The sequence below is a fragment of the Tenrec ecaudatus genome, chromosome 6 (assembly GCF_050624435.1).
Source record: "Tenrec ecaudatus isolate mTenEca1 chromosome 6, mTenEca1.hap1, whole genome shotgun sequence".
NCBI classification, from domain to species: Eukaryota; Metazoa; Chordata; class Mammalia; order Afrosoricida; family Tenrecidae; genus Tenrec; species Tenrec ecaudatus.
The window spans coordinates 14,137,044-14,161,949 of record NC_134535.1 but is presented as its reverse complement, the minus strand read 5'-3'; the positions used below and the strand labels follow the sequence as shown (position 1 = coordinate 14,161,949).

General features: G+C 58.0%; 1 protein-coding gene across 2 annotated transcripts in view; it reads right to left on the bottom strand.

The window, feature by feature from the left end:
- MYH9 (myosin heavy chain 9) overlaps positions 1-24,906 on the bottom strand; it is an 89,138-nt gene that overhangs the window by 40,531 nt on the left and 23,701 nt on the right. For both annotated transcript variants that reach the window (XM_075550993.1, XM_075550992.1), the window contains 2 exons: positions 15,323-15,673; positions 10,306-10,462 (listed from right to left, as the gene is read on the bottom strand). In XM_075550993.1, the coding sequence (XP_075407108.1) occupies positions 10,306-10,462; positions 15,323-15,655 (490 nt within the window). In that variant the 5' untranslated portion in view covers positions 15,656-15,673. The remainder of the gene's footprint in view (positions 1-10,305; positions 10,463-15,322; positions 15,674-24,906) is intronic.

The window sequence follows — 24,906 nt, the reverse complement described above, 5'->3', positions numbered from 1 at the left end:
GCACAGACGCACTGGAGTGGAGGTCTGCATAGCCTCCAAACTCCACAATCCAGACCCAAACTTGCTCAGCAGCGCCATGCTGTCCTGAGGCCCGGCTCACCCACTCCTCTATCTTCCACCCCCAGCTCCTGAGCAGGTGCCTGTTGCTGGAGAGTCACTGGGACTCAGAGCGACCCTATAGGGCAGAGAACGGCCCGTGGGTTTACCAGAGGGACTCTTTCCGGAAGCAGGCTGCCACGTCTTTCTCCCTAGGGAATGGCTAGTGAGTTCAACCCTCCCATTAGCACAGTGGGTCTCAAGTGTCCTAATGCCATGACCCCGGAATATAGTCATGTGGTGGTGACCCCCGGCCCCAACCATGAAATTATTTCCGTTGCTATATCACTGTCATTTTGCTACTGTTATGAATCGGGTGACCCCTGTGAAAGGGTCATTTGATTTCCCCCCCCCCTTCAAGGGGTCGTGACCCACAGGTTGAGAACCACTGCCTTAGCAGCTGTGCCACCCTGAAAGAGCCCTCTAGACAGATGTCTGACTGCTCTGCTCAGGGGACCTGCATTTACTTTGCCAGAATAGTCACCTGGCCAAGGGGACGGGGAGGAAAGCTGATAGGAGCTGCCCCCTGCCTCCACCCCACCTAGTCCACCTGGCCTGGGTGACTGGCCCGGGGCCCTTACAGCCAAGTCCTACAGTCCGGTCCCTTATCTTACAGTGACCTCCCGCCGCCCTCACAAGGCAGATAAGACAGGTACTGTTAGCCCCGTTTTGCACACGTCCCTTCTCAAGGCCGCACTTCCAGGTTTGCTTGGGAGCACAGAGGCGGATGCCCTGCGGAGAACCATCAGCCCTCTGCCTGACTCGGTTTATCCCGCCCGCTCTGTGGCACACTTTCTCATCTGGCAGGAAGAGGAACACCCCCGGGGTCTAGCCCAGGGTGGCGGCTGTGACTCAACTCCTTATTTGGGGTGAGGGCTGCAGGCCTATTTGGAAACGCCCTTCCTTCTTCCACACAGAGGGAGATGGACAGACAGACAGACATGTGCGCCCACACTCGCACCTCAGGATACGGGGCCTGCAGAGTTCAGGGGAACCCTGTTCTGAGAAACAAAGTTAGGGGCCCCCACCCTGCCTTGGTCCCTATCTGGTATAGGCGGAGGGGGGGCAGGGCTGGCTTTCCTGGGTGGTCCTCAATCTAGCTCTTTAAAAAGCAGAAACCTTTCCTCAAGCGGGGGGGGGGGGGGGGGGGGAATCTCTCCAAATCCCCACGGGGGGCAGCAGAAGCTGAGAGGCTAGGCAGCACTGGCTGAGGAGGGGCTGTGGGCACAGGGCACTGCAGAGCAGGTCAGAGGGAGCCCAACGGACCTGGCCAGGGCAGAGGCTCCCATCCCCTCCAGACAGCTGGGCCCCTGGGCCTCTCTGGGTCACTGCGACTTAGCCCCTGGTGAAATGAAAAGGGGGCTTCCCTCACAGAGAAGCTCTGAGGCACCCAGAAGTGCCCACCTTCCCCTCAGGGCCTAGCCACCCCACCCAGGTGCCACTCTCCGCCCCTCCTTTGGAGGCTCCGGCTCTGTAGTCCCTGGAGGGGCGTCTCCAGGCAGGGCATGCAGTGAGCTGTGTCAGTCGATAACGGAAAGGCGAAGGCGCCCGAAAGCAAGTTCAGGTGACCAACCTCAAGTCGTCACCGAGAGCCAGCCCAACGGGCAGTGTGTCTGACTCCCCGACATGCACGGGGCTGCCCCGAGGGGGCACTGGCCCCAGAGAACTGGCTTGGGGCTCTGTTTCCTATTCCCTGACTGAGGATGGCCCCTCTCCGCTGCCCCCTACCCCTGCCAGTTTTATTTTATGCCCAGGAGGGGAGGGGAGGATGGAAACGGCCCAAGGTACAGCCCAAGGTGGACAGGAGTGTCCAGCCCACTGGGAAGGCCCAGCTCAGTGGGCAAAGCCTCTGCACACACACCCTCACCCGGGGGCAGACTTCAGAGCTGGGGGCCTACCCCTCACTTCCTCTGTGAGCGGGGAGCTGTGAGCAGATTCTTGTCCATAAAAGGCCACGCCGCTCACACAGCAGTGACATCAGCCCCGACGGGAAGTGCACAGACCAGAGAGCGGGGCTGAGTCACGGGAAGCCTTGCCTTCCTGGGAGGGCGCCTCCCCCAGGGGCCGGCGCAGAGCCTCACTGGTGGGGGATGAGGGGGGACACACGGGAAAGGCTGGCTGTCCATCGGGGTGTCCACATCAAGGTGGACCAAAAGAGAAAACACCCACGAGGGGTGGGGGAGGACTGTACTGTTGATGTCCGCAAGCACTGCCCCACCTCAGCCCCTCCACCCCCACCCGCCATCAGCATGGTGAAGAACCTGAGACATGGAGTCTCAGGGCATCCTGGATCCAAGGGTCACTTCTCTCCCAAGACCCTCCTGGGCACAGCCTAAGGATCTTAAAACAGGCCAGGTGCAAAACCTTCTTCCAGTATAAAAGGTAGACTGTGGGCTCTGACTGTGGGCTCTGAGCTGGGTAGTAAGGCTGGCAGGGCGGGCACCAGCTCCGTACTGAAATGCCTGTCGGTAGAAACTGCAGCCTCTCTGGCTGCCCTGTCCCTATCCCTCACAAGCTTCATCCGGGCAGGTACCAAGATGCCCCCATCCCCGCCGGTTCTCTGCCCCGGAGGAAGGGGCTGCCCTCTCACATGGTCTACATGGGCCCCTCAGTCTCGGCTCCTGTTTCTCCAAAGCAACCCATCCACCAAGCACAGGGCCTGGGAGAGTGCAATGTGAGGTCATGACTGATATAAGGCTAAAGGCTGCAGGTGCAGGCCCAGTCACGGGAAAGGCAGGCGGGCCCTCGTTGGGCAAAGGAGGCCTCTTCCCGTGGTTCTCTCCCATGCACCAAGGGAGGCCCAGGCTCAAGAGACGCTCGCCTGGCAGCAGGCCAGGCCCAGAAGCCAGGGGTTCTGCCCAGCCCGGTGCCCTTGGCTGAACTCCACTGAGGAGGCCCACGTCCCCCGAAGACTGAGGCAGGGAGCAGGAAGCCCTCGGCCAGGATCCTGACATTAGACAAGTCCTCTCTTCCCCCAATGCATCCGGCAGAACACCGGTAAGCATCCAGCACACGAGAGAGGTGAGATTCTAACACACAGGTAAACTTCCAGAACACAGGTAAGCTTCCAGCACATGAGAGGTGAGATTCTAGCACACAGGTAAACTTCTAGAACACAGATAAGCACATAGGTATAGGTATCGCATGTAAGAGAGGTAAACTTCTAGCATACAGGTAAGCTTCTGACACACGGGTCAGAACACAAGTACACACGGGTCAGAACACAGAACTTCCAGAACACAAGTAAATTTCCAGAACACAGGTAAGCTTCCAGCATACAAGAAAGGTAAGGTTCTAGCACACAGGTAAATTTCCAGAACACAGATAAGCCTTTAGCATACAGGTATGCTTCCAGCATGCAGGTAAATTTCTACCACACAGGTAAGCTTCCAGCATACAAGGGAGCTTCCACAATACAGGGTAAGCTTCTACCACACAGGTAAGTGTTCAAGGTGCAGGCCGACATGCTGGGGCAGCTGCTAGTTTGTCTATCTCAGCTCCAAGGGCAGGGTGGGTCAGGGAGTGGCTGGCAAGACAGCTCCAACAGGTCTGTCGGGCTGGCGGGAAATTCAAAAGGCAGAGAGGATTGCTGATGACCCACAGCTAATGCCACCAGGACTCCTAACGGGCAGGAAAAACTGGGCGCTGTTCACAGAAGGAAACCAGTCACGGCCAGGGTGCTCTGGGGAGAGTGGCAGGGAGGGGGACAAGCACAGGAGGCAAGACAGACACAGCCAAGCCACTCATGACAAGCCTGATCCTGAAGGAGAGAGGCTGGCCTGTGACGCTCCCCTGTGGGAGGGATGAGTCGGGCCGCCCACACGGCTCAAAGCACGAGTGGTTCTGAATGAGAGGCGTGTTAGTGACCTTCAGCCCTGAACCTGCTAGGGAGTTGCTAGCTTCTTTCTAGGGAGTTCCAGATTATGTTTGAGAAACATCACCTTCAGCATGTCACAAAGACCAGCTGGCCCGGCATCCTGGGCCCCAACCAACCTTAGATCTTAACACACAGGTCAACACTGAGCCTGCGGCCTGGTGCGAGACCACAGGTATGTTCCGGAAGCCCCGGGTAGAAACGTGACTTTCATACCTGCCTGCCGTCTCTTGGCTCCTTTCTCTCTCTTTAGTTGGAAGGACCTTTACCCAGAAGCTAAACCCCAGGCATCAGGCGGGTTAAGAAAGGCACCCCGTTTCTCTGAGCACCCCAGTGCCCAGCACTGAATGGAGGCGCTCTGCCCCCGGCTGAAACCTCCGAGCCAGAACTGGAGACAAGACAAGCTGGGTGGCAAAAGGCAGCCCCCACCCGAGCGATCAGAGGACTGCGCCCTAAGCCCACGGCTGTGGAGTGGATTCCGATTCAATGAAACCTTATAGGTTCCCGAAGCCACTGTCTTTATGGGCCCCCACATCTTCCTCCCGAGGGGGGAGCAGCTGCTTGGTTAGAACACCAAGCTTTCTGTTAGCAGTCCCTGGGCCACCAGGGCAAAGGCTCGCTAAGCACAGCAGCTTGCTGATGCGGGGCTCTGCGGGTCAGTCTTGGTTGTTAGGTAAATTTGTTGATCTAGGGGGTGACAGAAAGATGCTAAGCCAAGTTGTCACCCACCCCCAGAGTTTCGGGACCCAAAGGGTGACTGGTCATTCACTTCGGCCGACCGTGCAGAGCGTGGTGGGCCTGTGGGGTTGGATTTTTTTTTAAAAGGATTCACTGACCACAGATTCTCTTCCAGAAAGAGCATTTTTTTTAGAGACGTGAGACCAGCAGGCATAACCATGTTACACTTAAGCCCCTCACTGTGGGGGGGGCAAGGCAGAGCAGCCCCCGAACTCCTGGCTCCAAGGTTTGAGCTGCCATCGGCCAGCTCCAACCCCCAGGAGCCCCAAGCCCCTCAGGGCTGCCCTCTCTGGTCCTTTTCGGAAAACAGGGAGCCGGGTTTGTCTTCCTAGTTCATCTTAGTCTGCAGCCACCACGGAAAGCTGCTCAGGATTCTGGCCACACATAGGCCTCCAAGGACAGATAGCCAGGGCTGTGCACGAGGTCCTCAGTTCTTGCTCCCAGAGGCCAGAGCCCTGCCCCTGAGACACACACACACACACACACACACACACACACACACGGCACTCCCTTATCACCAGCACACTCGGCAGGAGTCATTCACTGTGGTTCAGGGCAACTTTCTGCTGAGCTGGGCCAAGCCCACGTCCCGTCCTCACCCCCGCCCCCCACCCTGGGGCTTCACCCACCCCAGCTCCTCAGACGAGACCAGACAAGTCAGGGCTGATTGCACAGCCCTGCTCCATGTGGAGGCAGGAGAGGGTGGCCCTGTGAGGGCTGCCGATGGACGGATGAACTGACAAATGGACAGAGAGCCCAGCTCTGGGAAGCTGCCTCCAAAGAGATTAAAGAGCTGGGCTGGAGGAAACGTTTGGCTCCCCCTCTTTGGGGGCGGGGCAAGGATGGACGAAGAGAGTGGAATCAGAGATCCCGGAGGCAGGGCTGGATGCTGCTACATTCTGAAGACCCACCGCAGGCCAGGTGGCGAACAGGCAGCCTCTCCTTAAACCCTGCACAAACTCCGAAAGCTCAGCCGGCCACTCCCGAGCGGTGTGGACACTGCCGGGTCACGCTGGGTAACAGCATGCTGCCAACCACGGCTCCAGAAGCTTCCGCTGAACTGCCGCTGGTGGGGAGGGGGCACAGCAGGATTAGATAGCCAAGGGTTACATAGTTCTCGGATTAGTGGAAGCCTGGAATGAAAGCAGACCCTGCCCGCCCACCACCCTCTTCCAAGAAAAAGCTGGGGGCTCGTTAAAATACCATACAGTCAGAGCAGGAACCCTGGCCGCCCAGCTAATTAACAAGGAAGGGTTTCTGTGTGCGGGGAGGGGCTGCTGGCTGGCTGGCTGGAGTGGGATTCTTCGAATAGCAGGTGCTCCTGAAAGGACAGGCACACCCTCACGCACTGCACGGAGGAGCCAGAGGGCCTGGCCCCCAAGGGAGCCGGGGCACCTTACAAGGAGCCAGCCCCACTCCTCAAGAACCATGGGGCCCTTCCTCCTGAATCCATGCCCACCACAGCACTCTGTACCTGGGCCCCACCCCCCCCAGCTGATGTCTGCCTCGCACGGTCTCACACGGAACACGCTCACGCTTGTGCTGTGGCTCAGCATTCTCCTGGCCTCAGACGCCCGGTCCCCAAAGACAGGAAGCCAGCTCTGGACAAAGGGCCATGGGGGGGAGAGAGGGGCGCTCACACAGGTTTGTGCATGTGTGTGCATTTGTGTGTAAATACACCAATCCTGTCACCATTGCCTTAATTAACCCCCAAACTGGGGTTTCAGACAACAAACACAAACCTGATCCGGGCACGTCTGGGCCGGGCCGTAACCACTCATTGACAAGGAGGCCGCAAGCCCTTCCACAAAATCCCGACCACCCCAGGCCTCGAGGCCACACCTTCCTCTGAACTCCTGAGACACCTGCCATCTGCTGCAGCCGCGTTGGCAATACGGACGACCACAGGTCTCTGTCTTGCCTCTCCATCCCGACCGACCGAATGCCAGGGCCCAGGTGCCAGGAAGAGCCCACTGAACCTTCTCGGGTATTCAGGCGCTTTCTCTTATCACCAGGGCCTAATCCAGGGACACCATCTGATGCCACACCCCGTCCCATTCCCGTGGCAGACAGCACTAATCTATCCCAGCACTCCTTGGCCTGGAGCCACAAATCATTGCCAACACAGGGCTCCTGGCCACCAATGCTGAGCAATGGGAAAATCTATCGGCGGTGTTTAGCCCTAGTATTCTGTAGGTACCTGAGGTGGTGGTGGTGGCAACTGGAGTGGGCACGTGCTACTGGCATCTCGTGGGTGGTGGCTAAATACCCTGAGCACACGGGTACCCCCATGCAACAGGGGATGGGTTATCAGACACCCAATGTCCAGAGTCACGGAGTGACTCAGAGCCAGAATCGACTCAGGATTTTTAATGTCAAAACTGACCCAGCTGAGACAGCCAGGCTTAGTGTGACACACAGAGTGCTTCCTGGGAGTATCACCCATAGAGAAGGCCTACCATCCTGAGTCCAGGATGACTCAGGCAGTACAGGCAGCAGGGCAGGCAAGAGAACACGGCTGCGGGTCAGGGAGCCCATCTCACTGGGGTTCCCAAACAAAGCCTCGCCCAGACTCAGCACCGCACTGCACAGCAGCAGCCGCAGGCAGCTCAGGAAGATCTTTTCCGAGTTCTCCTTTAAAGACCAAGCAGAAGAGGGACCGATGACCGCCTGACTGTGTGAGCGGTCGGGAGCAAAGCCATTTCCTGCCCAAGCAGCTGTGCGTGCAGAGGTTTCACGACGGGGGGTGGGGGGGGTGGCTGCCACCACCTGCAGACCCCGGGCTCTGGACAAACCCAGATTTAGGACAAGAAGCAAAGGCTCCTCCGGGAGCCTCTCTCTGCCGGTGAACCCTCTCATTGGAAAACGGCCAGCTTCCTTGATCGGCAGCCCCCCTGCTGCTAAGACAAGGTGCTTGCTACTGAAAACACTGCAGGCTGACTGTGTGCAACAAGCAGGAGCTCATCCGCTTGCTGGTGTGCTCGGTGGGTCGGTCACCAAGAGCCGAGCCAGGTCCAGCAAAGGGAGGCTCTCCCAGACTGAAGTTGCGGCAAGCACCCGGACCTGGGAACGACCTTCGTAGACTGCTGGAAAACGGGCACCAAGCCTCCAGGTTTCCCACTGCCTGCAAGTGCGGAGGAACTCTGGTCTCCACGAGAGGAAACCGCCTACTTGCCCTCCAAATTTGGGCAGCTCTCTGGCTCCACTCAAGGCCTCCCGGTTCTGGCCAACACCGAGGTCTGCGCCAGCCAGCACACAGGTCCGTCCAGCGATCCCCAGTCTACGGAGCTGGACGCTCTGTGTGGTGGAACAGCTAAACCACGAGCAAATCTCCTCGGAGATGGCTGCTGGGGCCTCCTGCTGCCTCCTGCTGCTGTGCTTATTCTGGTCACAATGGGGCACCTCACGGCGAGGAAAGGCCGCTTTCTGGAAAACCACCAGGGGGACAGCGGTTCTCGACCTTCCTCATGCCGCCCTTTCATACGGTTCATGTGGTGGTGACTCCCCCAACCATAAAATTATTTTCGTTGCTACTTCATCACTGTCATTTCGCTACTGTTATGAATCAGGCGACCCCTGTGAAAGGGTCATTAAACCCCTAAAGGGGTCTCGACCCACAGGGTGAGAACTGCCGAGTTAGGAGATTGTTCCCACCCAGGATCCATGTGTGGGCACATGCCCCTTATTCAACAATTTAGCTTTCGGATGACTCCGGGTGCACGTCTAGCCCATTTAAAGTCAGGAGAAAACGGACTCTTGGGCTCTGGAGACACAGGCCCAGGCACCTCTGGAACCTCACAGAAGGCTCTTCCACCAGCCTGCTCCAGGCCACCATGCCTGCTACATCGGCCTGTATGGCCTGGCAGGTCCCTGCCACTTTCTAAAAAAAAATCTTAAGACAGAAGCATGATAACCCTCAAGAGAGACTAGCTGGCTGATGTCCCTCAGAGCTCTGTGGATACTCTCTTTGACTTCAGTGTTGACCTGCTTGTTTCTGCCCCCTAGATGGGCAGGGCCAACCGGCCTTTACATTTTCAGTACTTAGCCAGGTGCCTGGCATATGGTGGCATTTCATGCCTCTTCAACTCCAAGCCTACTTCCAGGCCCCGCAGGGCCAGGTTCTCCTGTCTTGTGTTGACAGTGGTTTTCCATGGCCTCTCACACCTGCCCGCTTTCCCCCTTAGGCTCTGTCGGCAATCTAAGAACTTAATCAGGGCAGCAGAGGCGATGAATCCTGCTCTGTCCACAGCCCATCCCGGGTCAGTGGTGTCAAAGAGTGACCAGGCACGGAGCTGCCGCACGCCACCTGCACGTAGTGTGGAGAAGCATCTCGCTGTCGGGCTCGCTGTCAGGCTGTGTGGGTTTTTGCACATAGCGTGCCCACCCACATATCACGCTTTGGCGCACTTAGGAAGGTGAGACCCGTCGTACAGTCTGCAGGAAGTACAAAGAGGACCTCGCCGTTGCCCTCCGCTCCTGGCTAACAAAATTCTCACAGTATTAACGTAGGAAACTTGCTTCTAGGATTTTCAAGATTCCACGTCGGTGGTTTGACCAGAGGGTGAATTAAGTGGCCACAGGAACCGTGCAGGAGGGGGAGAGGATTGAAATGGGGTGAAGTCGACGCTGTGTGGACTGGCTGAGAGAAAGGAGGGGAAGGGGAACAAAATGTGCACCACCATCCCACCCTCCCAATGCCCCCCACCTGGCGCCCAGGCCGGGTAGAGAACAGCAGTACTGGGCTTCGGGTCAACTTCCCAAAGGACCCAGGCCGCAGAACCCTGTGGAAGCCATTTGACTCTGCACACACGAGGGGGTGGGCGGCCCAGGAGTCAAATCACCTTGATAGCAGGTGGCACCCCCCCACCACCACCCACCTCCACCGTGTCCTAAGAAAGGGCATGGTCAGGGACTGACTCTCCTTGGAGGGGCCCAGGGCACTGAGGGTCACCAATACGCAGGAGCAGGTACCGTACAGGAGGGTTGGGGGGGGGGGCATCCCTGCCCAAGTGGAGGGGGAGGACAGATGAGGGGAACCAGAGCCAGGGCCCCTGGAAGGAGAGTCTCCCGAGAGTGTGGTCACAGGTTGCCTGATGCTGCGCCGAGGTTGAGGGAGCCACACTCAGGGCACGGAGGCAAAATGAGGAAGTACCCGGGGTGGCTTTGGCAGACAGTCTGGAGAAGTGTTGGCGGAGGCATGCGGGCAGGGACAGCGTTTGAGGAGGGTCAGCAGGAGAACAGGGAGAAGAGGGGAGGGGAGGGGGACGTCCTACAGATGGGGAAACTCGGGCCCCTTTCTAGCCGACGAGGAAAGCAGGAGCAGCAGTGGCGGGAGAAGTGGAAAACATGCAGGAAAGGCCTGGCCGGTGGCGGCGGCAGAGGCCCAAGTGCCAAGAGCTTGCCAAAGGGCGAGGCTGGAGAGGGAGCTGGTCCACATATCAGCTCTCACAGACTCCGGGGGACCGTGGGCCTCCGTCCTCCCACGACAGCTTACAGACCTGCGCGGTGCTCCATACATCACCGTGACCCAGAGCGAGAGTTAGCTCCGCGGTGGCCACGGGGGCAAAGGTGGGTGAGGCTGGCCCCCTGGCACTCACCTTGCATCATGCTCCTGTAGGCAGTGTCTGTGATGGCATAGATGTGGGGGGGCATCTCGTGCCTCTTCTTGCCCTTGTACATTTCCACGATCTCTTCGGAGTAGATGGGCAGGTTCTTATAAGGGTTGATGACCACACAGAACAGGCCCGAGTAGGTCTAAGGGAGGGGAAGCAGAGAGAAGGGGTCAGGATGCCGGGTTCGCAGAGGTGCACCCACTCCTAGGCAAAGTCAGCCGGAGCCCAGGGCACAGCTGAGACCCTCGGGCACTCTGGCCCTGCCTCAGCAGCCCTGCAGCCTCAGGCGCCAGCCACGCCAGCACCACCACTGCCATGCCTCACCAGCCGGCATGGGTGTCCACAGGGATGAGCCTGGGGCAGGTGTCCTGTGCGGTCCAAGTCCAGTTACCATACTGGCACCCAAGGACAATGAGAGGAGTGTCTGCGTGGGGAGAGGGGTGGGGAGACACCGGGAGAAAAGGCCCAGCTACAAAGGTGCTGAGACCCAAGGGAGCCCATACGCAGGCAGAGACCCCCGAATGCACTCCTGTGTGGAGAAGGCCCCTGGGTCCCCTCTGGCGGGCATCTCTGTCGGGCTAGTGGGACACTGACCAGAAGGAAGGAAGCTCCCATTCTGTAATTCTCGAGAGATACTGACGGTTCAAGTCCACAGACACTTAAAAGGCACACTTATGTGGCCCCCACAGGCTTCTTGAAGTCTTTTCTATGGTGGGCACCCAGCCTGTCAATGTCCCCACCGTGAGGACGCCCAGCACCCCTCCTTCTCCTGCACCCCCCGTTCTGACCTCCTTGCCTAACAGAGGCCTGTTCTCAGCTCTTTGCAGCCTGTTTTCTTCAGCGCCATCCCTGGGTGGTACTGACCATTACATTAAGGTGCTCGGCTGCTAACCGGGCCAGAGATTCGAGTCCACCCATGGCTAACTTGGCAGAAAGGCCTGACCATCTACCTCCAATAAATTGGTCAGTGAAAACCCTGTGGAACCAGTTCTACCTGACACACAGGGTATAGTCAAGTGGACAGGGGCTGGTTTTACCCGCCCACTCATCGTTCGCCCCATGGTAGCAAGTGCCTGACCCGCAACCCCCCTTGTGCCAGCCCAGCCCTAACCCTGCCCTCTGAGGACAGGCCTCCTGGTGGAAAGCCAGGCCCACGCCCAGGTCCACATAGGATGCAGCCACAGGCACGGGGGCCCCTCCCAGGCATCGGCCGGGCCCCAGCATGGGAATCTGCAGGCCGGGGCTGGGCCTGGGAGCAGAGCTCTGAGTGACCCATCCACCCCCACCCCCCGTGCCACACACAGGTCTCAGAAGAACAGCTGAGCCTGGGAATGAACGAATGTGCTTGGCTGACTGCTGTTTGGAGGAGGGACTACCGGGAGCTCCGTTTCCTCTCTTCCTAGAGATAATCGGTCATTTGTCCTCCCACTCCCGCCGCGCTTCACACCCAGGGCAAGGCGGTCCACGCTCGGGCTCACCACCCTGTGGGCTCCGGCTGCACCGGAGGATGACGTACCACCTGTGATGTCGAGTGGGGACAAGATTGAGGTTGGGGAGAGCGGGGCCACCCCAGGAGCCCGGAAACAAGCCATCCTTGTTCCCCGAAGTTGAGCCGAGGAAATGCAGGCCGATGGGGGCAAAGGTCCCAGGGCCACAGGACCACAAGGTCCCGTGGGGCCATGTGCTCTGCAACAGGGGGCAGGCACAAGTCTCTCGGATGGCTGGCTGGGTGGGCAGATGGCCCCTCAAGGTTCCCCGGACTGAAACCATCAGATTAGAAGTTTGGTTGCAGGGAGCCCGTGTGGAGTCCACTCCACAGGCTACTCTCGCGGGATGCCCTCCCTTGGAGGCCGAGACAGGCAGGGAGCGGCTCAGCTCCCACGCACAGGGGCACAGAGGGGCTTTGTGCCCGGCCGCCCCCGCAGCCGGGGTCGAGCAGCTGTGCGCAGAATCCCCATGCTGGCAGACAGGGCACACAGGCACCGAGGTGGCGTAAGCCATTCATGCCCTCGCTGCTGACTGAAGGGTTGGGATGTTGGTGCCTGGGGTGCCACAGAAGAAAGGCCTGGCAATCTGTTCTCCTCAAAAAAGAGAAACATCGAGCCACCAGAAGTCCCAGGAGCACAGTTCTACTCTGACACCCAGGAGCCACCTCAAGTGGGAATGGCAACTGGGGAGCAGGGTGTGGGTATGTATGTCTGTGTCTGCCAGCACGCGCCCGTCAGCCCCAGCTTCACCAGCCCCCCCCTCCCCCAGCTCTGCACTCGCCAGGGCTCTATCACCAGCCCAGCGAGGGCACTCTAAAGGAAGGAGCTAGTCGGCAGCTTCAGAAACACACATGGGAGAGGTCAGCAGAGGGCTGAACAGGGAGCTGCTGCCTACAGTGCCGCCTACAGAGGAAGCTCAGAGACAGCCCCCACCCTGTCTGTCTATCACAGCCACCCGCAGAGGAAGCTCCGGGGCTGCCCCCCACCCTGTCTGTCTGTCTAGCACAGGCGCCCGCAGAGGAAGAGTGACAAAACCTCCAGGAAGGGGGAGAGAAAGGCCATGGAGCGCACTTCCCCAGCTGTGATCCCCTCTCGGTCCGAGGCAAAACTCTGCTGGGCCCAGTGGGGCAGAGGGCAGGGTGCCCTCGTTTATAGCAAAGAGCCGCACAGCGGCCCCAGCAACGCGCAAGAGCTGAGGCTGGCTCAGGCTGAGCCCTCGAGTGGAGTGAAGCCTGGCATCTTGCTCAACCGCAGCGTGTGGCTGGTAAGGGGCAGGACGAGGTTTGGGCTAGCTCTAGTGGCGTAGCACAGCAGATCCACCAGAAGCCAAGAGGAATGCTCGCTCCCAGGCATCAGGCCACTATGGCCCCCACCTCACCCTGCAGGGAGGGCGCTACCTGCATTTCAGTGGCTGGCAGTCACAGGAGTGGCAACTGTTCAGTGGATGTTCCTTTGGTCTTGGAGAACATTCTCTACAAGACGCCAGAGACAGACAGGGAGACAGACCCCACTGAGAGCCAGGGAGCTCTGCTTCCAGGCTCAGCTAGGTCAGCAGTGTGACAATGGGGGAGTGTGTTCCCATCAAGGGGCCTTAGTTCCTCCCGCCTGCCCAGTTGGGGGGTCAGAGCAGACTGCTCCGTCCATCTGCTTATTGATGGGGCCCCTGCTAATCAGGCTCTCCCTCAAAAGGTGGGCACCAACGGTGGGCAGCAGAGGGCCTTGCTATCAGAGGGCTTCGGCTGTCAGCGAGGTACTGCTGGACCTGCCTGGACTGCTGGGAAACCCCAAGTGCCCCGTGACCCTACAGAGGGCCCCAGAGGCATGCAGGGTGCACAGAAACACCTGGTCCACGGGAGTAGGCGAAGCTGAACAACCACAGTCGTTCTGAACCTAACATCCCACATCCACTGCCATCGAGCCCATTCCGACTCGGAGTGAGCCTAAATCGAGTTTCCGAGGCTTTGCAAAACTTTAAGGGAGCAGTCGGCCTCATCTTTCTCCTCTAGGATGACTTGTAGGTCTGAACCACTAACATTGCAGTTTGCAGTCCAGGGGTGGCCCCAGCCCTGCCACTGGGGCTCCTCCTCCCACTGCCCTGAGTCAATGCCATCTGTCACAGCGACCCTAGAGGGCAAGGCAAGGTAGCAGGGTTCCTGTGTTCAGGGAAAGCCCCATCTTTCTCCCAAGGAGTGGCTGGGGGTGTTGAACTGTGGACCTTACGGTTAGCAGCCCAACACGTAGCCACTAGGCCACCAGGGCTCCTTGTAAAATGAGAGGACCACAATAAATACCCGCCTGAGGGTTTGGTTTTGTTTTTTTCATCCTGCCAAAAGGGGAAAAAATAATTTCTCAAGAATTGTTGATCCAGACCCAACACCAAGAAGTCCAAGGTGGATGGAAGAGCATATTTGAATACAGTGCTATTTTAGGACTAATAAAAAACAGATACTTCTTCCCTCGTGGGGACAGAACCAGAAGGAAGTCTCTTTGAACAGAGGAATCTGAGGTCGGCAGTAGAGCGAGCCTCTGGCCCGGGGGCTCTGAGAGCTGGAAGCTTCGACTACTGATGGTGGGGCGGGGGGGAAGAAAAAGTGGTCACTTCCTGATGGTCCCGTGACGGTTGTCTTTATGCAAGTGTGAGAGGGCTAGGGGAAAGGAAAGAGAGGCCTCCTGGTCCTCTGAGGTCCGTGCCCGCCTCTGGCTTCTGAAGGCATTTCCCCATGCCAGGGCCACAGGGAGCAGGCTCCAACATGCTGGGTGGGTGGGGTCTGCTTTAATCCTGCCAGCTCCCTCTTCGAACTCCCCCCACACAGGGCCTGGGCGGGGCCTAAATGAAGAGCAAGATGGCAGAAGGGGGTGAGGCAGGGTGGTGAGCGGGACCCAGGGGAAACCAGGAAGCAGCACCCCCTACCACACTGGCTTGCACCTTCGTGTCTCGGCCATGCTCTTAGGTGCCGAGTCCGGTTCAGCTGGCGGGCCGCCTCACGTGCCCGACACAGGGCTGACAGTGGGTTTCCTTTGGTGCCAACAGAAGCGCCTTTGAAAGCCGGAACCTGCACCAGGTGGAAAGCCGTCGGGGAAGGATGGCACGCGTCCTCCCCACTACAAGCGGCCACCGCCAGGCGGTTAGAAACCAAACCCAGCTCACCGCCCCTTGAGTCGATGCCAACTCACACTGACTCTATAGGATAGGGAGGACAGCCCCTGTGAGTTTCCGAGACTGGAACACGTTCTTCCTGGGAGTAGGGAGTCCCCGTCTCTCTCTCCCGAGGAGTATGGTTTTGAACTGGTGACCTGGCGGTTAGCAGCCCAATGTGTATGACCACGATGCTGCCACCAGGCGGTGAGAGACAGGAAGACCCCAGAGGCCTGGGGAAGCCTGACCAGTTCTGTGGGCTGACGGCTGGGACTGGACCAAAGGTAACGAATGCCATGCAGAACTGGGTCTCACTCAACACTCCCCACCCCCCCAGGCCTGGGTGCCCCCCGCGTGGCCGAGCCACGGCGCCACTTACGTAGATGAGCCCCGAGTAGTAGCGCTCCTTGAGGTTGTGCAACACGGAGGCCTCGTTGAGGCAGGTGAGCTCGGCCATGTCCTCCACCTTGGAGAACTTGGGCGGGTTCATCTTCTGGATGTCATCTTTGTTCACCTTCACCTTCTTCCCGTTCTCCACCAGCTCCACTATCGCCTCCTCGCCCACCTCCTCCTTGAGGCTGGCCGGCTCGAAGCCGTTCTTGTCGGAGGGCACCCATACCAGCTTCTTGGCCGCCCAGTCGGCCTGGGCCAGCGGGTTGTTGATGAAGTTTTTGTCCACATAGAGATACTTGTCGGCGGCTTGCTGCGCCATGGTGACTCACGGCAGGACCTGGGGGGAAGGAACAGACACAGGCGTCAGAGGTGAGGACGTCAGCCGGCCTATCTGTGGGCATCGCGGGGAGATACAACCGCGCAGCCCGGTCGGCGGCCAGGGCTGTCCTGCACAACCCCCGACCCCCACTTTCAGGAAGAAAGACATGCATTGCTGGAAAATATAAGCTAACAAAAGCCAGGCTATTGTTACTCTGAGGACTGAGGTGCACCAGGTCCAGGTGCCTCATATGCACATGAAAGCTGAACTCCGGAGAAGGAAACCTGAGGAAAACCCAATGCACTTGAACTACAGTGTCCGGGAAGGCACCGCTGACTGCCAAAAGAACCAGCACGTTTGTCCTGGAAGAAGTGCAGCCAAAATGCTGCTTCGAGAGGGGTGAGGAGGGCGAGACTTCTCGTCTGCTTTGGGCGTGTTGTCGGGACGCGCTGGCCGACATCACGCATGGTACAGTCGCGGGCAGGGAAAAGGAGGAAGGCCCTCAAGGAGGGGACGGATGCCAAGGCTGCGCCGAGGGGGTCAGAGCTTGGGACAGCGGGGAGCACAGTGCAGTCCAGGCAGGGTTTCTTTCTGGGGAGCATGGGGCTGCTATGGATTGGAACCACCTCAACCAGACAGCACCAAGCAACAGAGATTGGAAGGAATTGATGGTAAGGGATGTCCAGCGTCAGACTCCTCGGTGAGCGAGGGAAGCATGGGCTGACTTATGCTCGCGCTCTGTAATGACCAGCTTCACAGTTTTTCACCCACGTGAAAGCTGCTGCTTCCAGGCCTTGCTGGCTCCTTCCTGCCTCTCCCCACAGCCTGCAGCACCTTCCAGCAGAATCGATGCCTCTTTTCACATGGGTTGTCCCTGGCAGGGGCGGAGAAGAGCCCAGTCAGGAGGGTAAGCAGGGGCTGACGCGTGCTTCCTCACAAACCTGGCGTGGACGGTGTCTCACAAACTTAACGGAGTGGGAAAACCACGGGTGAGTGTGGACTCCGGAGCAGTGAGTACACGGCTCACAGGCCACAAACGACCAAAAAAGTGCAACCAATCACGGCCAGACACTGTGGGAGTTTTCACGTTTAAATCGCTGTCTCCTGCCACGGAGTCAACCGCGTGAGGAAAACGAACCCAGACACGTTTCCTTCCCTCTTTAAGGCCACCAGATTGAAGTGCCATCTCGGTGATCCAGTTTGGAGAAATATGGACAGGAGAGAAGAAGCCGGTGGCTGAGGGTTTGGGGGCACAGTAAGAGCGCCTCCCCGACCCCGGGGCGCTGGTGGAGCTGCAGCCCTCACCAACTGAGGGCCAGGTGTAATGAGGCACGGTGTCCCTGCTCTGTCTTCCAAACTGATTGCCGAAATCATGACCACGTGACAACCCACCCTTCCAACTGCGAGGCTTGGTGGTGCCCGAGATGCCGTCACCCGCGCTCTGCGATCCCTAGAGGTTTCCCAGCAGGAGCTCTGCGAGGGAGGTGGGTCGTGTGTGCGACCGGTCCACTACACAGGTGGGGACGCCGGGTCCCTGGAGCTGAAGGCCTTGCCCACAGCCACTCCTGCTCCTGCGGGCTCTCCCCGGACACTGTGGCCAGTCCTGCTTGGAGAGGGTAGGTTCAGGTGTAGGCCTGAGCCCACCAAAGCAGGGTTTGGAGAGCCCGCTCTAAGACCCCACTGTGGCCACCGGCTCCCCAGAGAACCGCTGCCACACCCTCAATGCCCCTCTGAGCCCAGTCTTTACACCCCTCTGCCTAGGAAGTCAGGGCTCCCCAACCCCCACGGGCCCTCAAGAAACCCTGGAGACCCGCCCACAGGGGAATCCAGCACCAGCCTGGCCTCCAGATCCCCAGGACAGGCAAGGCACATAACAAAAGGAGAATCTAATGCACATACACACCCCACTAAGGGGCTGCCTGCCCAGACCTTATCTGGGCTCAGTAAATGGCTTCCAGAGCAAGGCTGTGGGGCGCCTCTGGCCTGGCTCCAGGGGGGCTGTTTCCCAGGATGACTGCTGGCACCTCCAGTCCAGGAGCAGGGCAGCTACTGCAGGGTGCACGGCCTCACCAGCACCCCTGCGGGAGGCATGCTCTGCACCCCTAGCACAAAGACTCCTGCAGTTTCTCCACAGCCCTGCCAGGACTGCACCCCTAGCACAAAGACTCCTGCAGGTTCTCCACAGCCCTGCCAGGACCACCCCCAAGAGAGAGCAAGCCCAGCGGGTCAGCAGGGAAGGAGCCTGCCACTGGCTCTTTTTCATGTGAGCTAAGCAAAGGGCAGTGCCTAGGTCTCTTGACAGCTCTGTCCTTGACAACTGTCCTTGTTTCCTCCCTGGCCTGTCCAATTACACAGATCCCCCACAGTGCCCCACTGCCCTCCGGCTCCGTGCTGTCCATCCCACAGACCCCCATGCATTCAGCCACCCCACCACCTACCCACCATCACAGCACAGGGTCTCCTGGGCTCTCCATGGACACCACACACACAAGGGGGGCCCGTCCATAAAGGGATGCTCACTTGATCCCAGAAGCCCAACAGGCTGGCTCCGCTGTAGTGAAACCTCACACTGAAGCAGCCCAGGGAGGACAGAGGTCACTGTCTTCCCTTTACAAGGCCACACCAGCTGGGGGGGGGGGGGTGCGCATTATAAGCACTGGCCCTCGAATATGGGGCTCCGCTAATCTACAGCCTCAGTTAACCGTCAACCCCCCTGGGAAAAAAGATCGTATTTTCCCCAACGTCCACCCACGTGTGATGGCTTGTGTGCTGCCAGAAGCTGTGTCCCTGGTATTCCAAATGCCAGCAGAGCCACCCAAAGGGAACGGGCGTCTGCGGAGCTTCCAGACTGAGAACAGACAAGGAGGAAGGGGTCAGAATCAGCCGTGGAAAGCCCTGAGGGTAACATGGAAACGTTGTCACGACCAGAAGCAGAACAGGGCCAGAGAGAGCCATCAAGAAAGACCAAACACCGCCACCGAGTCAACGCCGACTCACAGGGACCGGTCGGGCAGCATGTAGCTGCCCTTCTGGGTTGCCAAGGCCATCCCGCTTTATGGAGAAAGAAAGCCTGGGTCTGCCTCCTGCAGAGCGGCTGGTGGCCTTGAACTGCTCACCTTGCAGGCAGCTGCCCAATGCACGAACACTAGGGCACCAGGCTCCCCAACTCAGGAAAGAGGAAACAGGCTCAGAACCACCCAGCCTACCACGGTGCTCTGCCATCCAGATCCACGCCTGGCTCTCCCAGCACACACTGCCGGGTCCCTGGGGCGGGGCAGTGACTGCAGGAGCAGGGCCATGGAGGTGTGCCCTAGCAGGCATTCCCTGCACTCACTGCCCACCACACTCCCTCCACCTCCAGGGTCACCAACTCGCCAGGACTTGCTACGTCTCCCACGGGAACCAAACACCTGATTCCAGCAACACCAAGCTCAGTGAAACCAACTGCCACACTGTGAGGCCAGTCTGGGAGCTGGCTCCCTGTCACATGTGGGACGGGCCCTGCAGGCTCTTCCAGGGATCTGGGCAGCACTGGCCTCTTGCACCCAGGCTGTGCTCAAGGCCAGCACACAGGCAACTCGGCAGCTGGCAGGGAGGAGGGCAGTGGCAAGCCGTCTCTGTCCACTCCTGAGGGCTACAGGCTCTATATACAAGGGGAGGGGACACTCCACACACCCCCAGGGCCCCTCTGCCAACAGAGCAAAGGAGCTAAACTCAAAGGGGCAGCCTGGGCGGTGGGAGGTCCCCCAGCCTCAGTGCCACCTCCCCACCAAACACTAACGTCTCATTAGGCAAGGCTGGGCCTGCTCTGCCAGGCCAAGGACACAGCTGTTTGGCTTCAGCAACTGGGCTGGAATGACGTGGGCCGGAAACACTGCCAAGATCAATACTTGGGTTAGATTGGTGGGGAGGGCCGCAGAGGTCACACTAAACAATAGGATTTCGATGAAAGCAGCCCTCCACCCCCCACCTCACCTCATCCAGGGCTGGACAAGAACATACACATTCGAGAACTGGATGACTCAGGAAGCATAGGGGTCAGCTGAACGCATGTCCACCTGTGTCAGCTGAGCAGGCTCCTGCCCTACCCTCCCCACCCCACCAAGTAGCTGCTGAAGGGGCAGAGACTCGTAGGTTAATGCTCACCCCTTAAAACAGTGGTTCTCAACCTGTGTGTCACGACCCCTTTGGGGGGTTCGAATGACCTTTTCACGGGGGTTTCCCGATTCATAACAGTAGCAAAATTATAGTTATGAAGTAGCATCAAAAAATAATTTTGTGGTTTGGGGGGGTTACCACAACATAAGAAACTGTATTAAAGGGTCACAGCACCAGGAAGGTTGAGAACCACTGCCTTAAAGGGTACAAGTCATTTCAGCCTCCATTGGAGACCAATTACCTAAAAGTCATAAGCAAAGAACAGCAGGGTCCTGATCACAAGAAGGGGGAGGTGCAGGACAGAATTTTCTAATCTCAAGGACTGGGGGTGGGTGGGTTCTGGAGCCATGGTGGGTGGATGAACCCCTCAAGCTACTGCCCTGAGCTCATCTTTCTACTTAACATGATCTCCTGAAGTCTTCTTAAAACCTAACAACAAGTTAGTTTAGCTTCAGCTAGTTTAAAAAAAAAAAGCCTGCCTTCAGCATTACCCTCTTTCAAAGATCGAAGCAAGTACTACAATGGATAATCAGCTAAGAATTAAGAACCTTAGGGGGTGGGGTGGTTATGTTCATGGAGGCAGTGGGGAGGGGATCAACTCCAAAACAGAGGGCAGTGCTCAGGAAATGGCACCCGCAAAAACTGTTGACTGGCCTGTGCTGTGCTCTGAACAGCAACAAGTAACATTTAGAAAGAAAAAGGGGTGCTAGGGGAGCCAGAGGGGCTGGTGAACCCCAAATCCCCCAAACTACTACCATGAGGTCATCTTTAAACCTGAGACCAAATAAAAGAAAACCTCCTTAAATCTTCTCGAGAGCAAACCCTAGTTTAGCTTAAGTCAGCCTTGAGCACAGTGCTGGGCTGAGGAGCTGCCTGTCCTTCAAAGAGCGAGCCGACAGTGGCAACTCGACAGTGGCAACTCGAAAGGTTCGATGGGCGGAGTTAGCGGCCCACCGGGTTTGCGTGAAAGGACGGAGGGTGAGAGAGTTCGTGGTGCCCCTGGTGGACTGGGCAGCATTTCCGCTATGTTTCCCTTCCAGGACAATTTTAAACGTTTTAATATGTACCTGTAACAAAGTAACCACACAACAATGGAAGAGGTGGGAGGAAAGGCACTTGAAAAGGATCCTAAAGAGGCATTTGCTAACTGTTACAAGGCCCAGGGGTCGCCTCTCCCACCTGCAGCTAAACAGTCCCTTGAAGGCAAGGCTAAACAGTCCCTTGAAGGCAAGTTTAAGGGCTTACAACATAAAGGTTTTCAAAAAGAATTAACCCTTTCCCCCTATATTCTTACACCCCTCCAGCCCCCCCACCCCAAACCCACTACCCAGCAAAATCATCAGGCTTTTGGTTTGTTTATTAATTGGTCCCAGACTAGCCCTGGTCCACAGGAGCCCAGGTCTCCCGGGAGAGGTGGAGCCTAGCAAGACTTTGACCTCTTGGATTTCCCCTCTTTACAGGGACGGCACCCTAGTGTGGCAGCTTAATGACCGCTTCCTAATGGTTGCCCAGCCGGCCAACCCGGGAGTTTACATTCCCATTCGCTGGGTGCTTTCCTCTTACCAAGCTTCTTCTTTTCAAATCATTTATCGGGGGATCTGACAGCTCCTGTGACATTCCATACATCAACTGTACCAAGCATATTTGTACATGTGTGGCCATGGTCATTTCCTAAACACCAGGCTTCCTGCGTGCAAAGGCCACCGCGAGAGACATGCTGCCCAGAAGTGGAAGTAACTGAGCAGAGTGTGGCTCCGACATGTCTATGGCCCGGATGTGTATTACTGAACAATGTTACCATAGTGTTTTCCAACAAATCGAGCCAAAAACTCACTGCCATCAAGCTGTGAGCAACATAGCGACCCTTCAGGGCAGGGGAGAGCTGCCCCTGTGGGTTTCCAAGACTGTATGGAGTCCCTCAAGGGAGTAGAAGACCAGTCTTTCCTCCCGAGGGGTAGCTGGCTGTTTCGAACTGCTAGCCTTGCGGTTAGCAGCCCAAGGCATAACCACTAGGCTGCCAGGGGTTGAGCAACTCCAGCAGGGCATCCCAGACAGTTTGATGCAGCACCACCCACATCATTGTAATGGCTGACTCAGTAACTTGGGGGGGGATGAAACTGTAACCATCCCCCCATTTTCGACCAGCCCCTGTGGCTGTCGCTATGAGTCAGAACGGGCTGCCGGGCAGGGAGCTTGGTTTCTTTGAGTTTGGGTGCTGCTGATTGCCACCAAGTTTGTTCTGGCTCCCGGCTGCCTGCCCACCCCACGTGTGCACAGCACAACTGCCCTGCAGTGGTCTTGGGTTCTCCAACAGTGGCCTTTCAGAAGCAGGGCACCAGGCATGCCTCCAAGGTGCCCCCTGACCCCCGGGCGGGTTGGAATGGCCCACCTTTCAGCAGGCAGCCTTTCAGCACAAACAAGGCTCACTTATACCTGTTTGTGGAAAGGTCCTTGTAGCTCACGTTTGGGGGACATACAAAGTCCAGGAGTCTGAGGGGCGGCGCTGACAGGCAAACCAGGGGTTAACGTTCCCCTGGAGAAGGCAAGGGCTTGGCTGAGGCTGCAGCCCTTCCACGCCTGGCTTCCTGCGGTGCTGCCATTCCAACCCCGAGAAACCCAAGTAGTTGCCTTTTTAGGCCATAATCGAGCAGGACACAACCGGAGGCTAAATTAGGATTCTCAGGAAATGATGAAATTGGGAGTAAGTAGGTTGACCAAAAACCTCTGCTTTGAGCCAAAATTTAATACCTCCATTAGTCTCCTCCTCCCCTCACACCCAAGCATCCATGTTGGCCTTTTACCCTCCTCTCTGCCCAGGGAGCGAGCTCCCTCCCTCCGCCCCTCTCTCTATTCTATGGCCATTTGCAAGACACTGCTGCTCCCTGAAAACAGGGTGGGTCCCACTACACCAGCTCAATGGCCCCAGTTTCAACAACTAGGGTCCCGTGAAGCCCACACTGTGACCCTCCGATGTGCTGCGGGCCTGCCCCAACCTTTCCCCAGGTCCAGATCCTCAAGGTCACTTGACAGACTGGGCACAGGAGGCTCAGACAGGCCACCCAGCTAGGGTTCAGGCTCACACGGCTTCCTCTTACACTGCCCTGCCTATGAGCTCACCGGGGCTCCGGGAAGACACCCAGTGGAGATCCCCTGTTTGAATGGAACTACACACCCATCTCCTCGGGCTGGCTTTCAAAAAGAGGGTCTGCATACACTCGCCCACTGGGCTCACTGGGGCTACAGCCCGGTTGAGTGGTGGAACACCCTGACCGGTGGAGCCCTGGGCAGCCAGGAGCCTCCCTGAGCACTGACCATGGCCAACAGTCCTGGGCACACCCAGGTTCCAGGCCAGCAATCTTGGCAGCAGTGGCCCAGACACCGGAAGTTCTGTTCCCACTTAATTACTGATGTATGCGAGCAGCCCCCACCCCCACCCCTACCCTGAGACAGCACCACTTTCCTTTCTGCCCCGTCCCCTCTACTGGCTCTGGGCTCAATGAGACCACCCAGGGATCTCTGTGCCACTATAAAGGAGGGGGCCATGAACCATCCCATTGAAGGAAGACCCTGTAAGTGAAGGGCTGGCAGTTCCAGCCCCACCCAGAGGTGCCTCAGAAGCAAGGCCTGGCATCTGCTTCTGAATGGTCACTGCTATGAGAGCCCCGCGGCGTGCAGTTCCACTCTGTGACACACACACACACACACACACACACACACACAGTCAGAATCGGCTCAACAGCCAAACGGCGATACCCGGAGACTTCAGAAAGTTCATGGAAGAAATGGAATTCAAAGGTCGTGGGATTTTTCCATGGATTTTCTGAAACCACACGCTCGCCTGGATGGAAGGCCGTGAAAGCAGCTGCCTTTGTAAAGTGATACATACAGACAGGAGGCCAAACCTGTGAGAGCGATTGGGTCAACTGGGGCCAGGCAGGCGCTGAATGCAGAAGACCCTGGCAGAGGTGCAAGGGCCCCCAAGACTAGATGGACAGATGGACAGACATGCAGCCAGTGAACGTGCCCCTGGACAGCAGGCCACTGACCAGAGGGAGCAAGCTCCACATCCGCCCTGGACCAGGAGACGCGCTACAGCCGGACTTGCCCAGCAGTACGGGAAGAGCAGTCACTTGTTTTGTGACCCTAAGATGGCCCGCCAGCTTCTCGACCTCCCAGGGCAGTCAGCGACAGCACACACTCACTGTGTGGACCATTAGGTGGGCGAACCTAACCATGACCAGCACATCTGCCGTGGTGGCAGGTTCTGCGATGGGGAAGACCGTGAAGAAAAAGGCCACAATCGGGACAGAGGGTGCTGGGTGGTACGGACAGCTCTGCTGACGGAGGGATGGGTTAGGGCAGGGCTTCTCAGCACTGTCACTATTGACGCCTGGGCCCAGAGGGTTTCTCTGTGGCGGGGGCTGTCCTGTGCACTTGCAGGATGTTCAGCAGCAGCCCTGGTCTCTGCCCATGCCACCCTGGCAGCCTCTCTGCAGGCTGTGATGATCAAAACTGTCTCTGAACGTTCCCCTGTGGTGTGCGTGCAGGTTTCCAGGCAAGTCGAGCGGTGAGAGCAGAACGGAGCAGCACTGTCCCCTGGGGTTTCCCAGGCTGGGAGGATTCGAGTCACCGACCTTTGGGTTAGTGCCAAACGTTTAACTCTTGGCCACAATGTCCTCAGAGTAAAACTGCACACACACACACACACACACACCCCAAAACGAGAGTCACTGATAGAAGGAAGGGGTGAGTGTGCAAAGTTGGAATCTCTGCTAAGTAAACCCCCTCCCAACTTCGAGGGCCACAGGGCAAGGGTCCTTAATAAAACACAAGTGCCCGGGGCAGATACCCAGGACCCCAGCAACGCCCCACTGCTGGCACTGCCCCCAGGAATGAATGGCTCTCCCCTGTAACCTGCTGCCTTCTAGGGGCCCTGAGCCCAGCTGGCGTAGTGGGTACACATTGGGCTGTGATCCGTAAGGTTGGAAACCACCGACTGCTCCACGGGAGACAGATGGGGCGGTCCTTACAGTCTCAGAAATTCACAGTGGCAGCCCCACTCTGTCCTACAAGGCCACCATGAGTAGGCATCG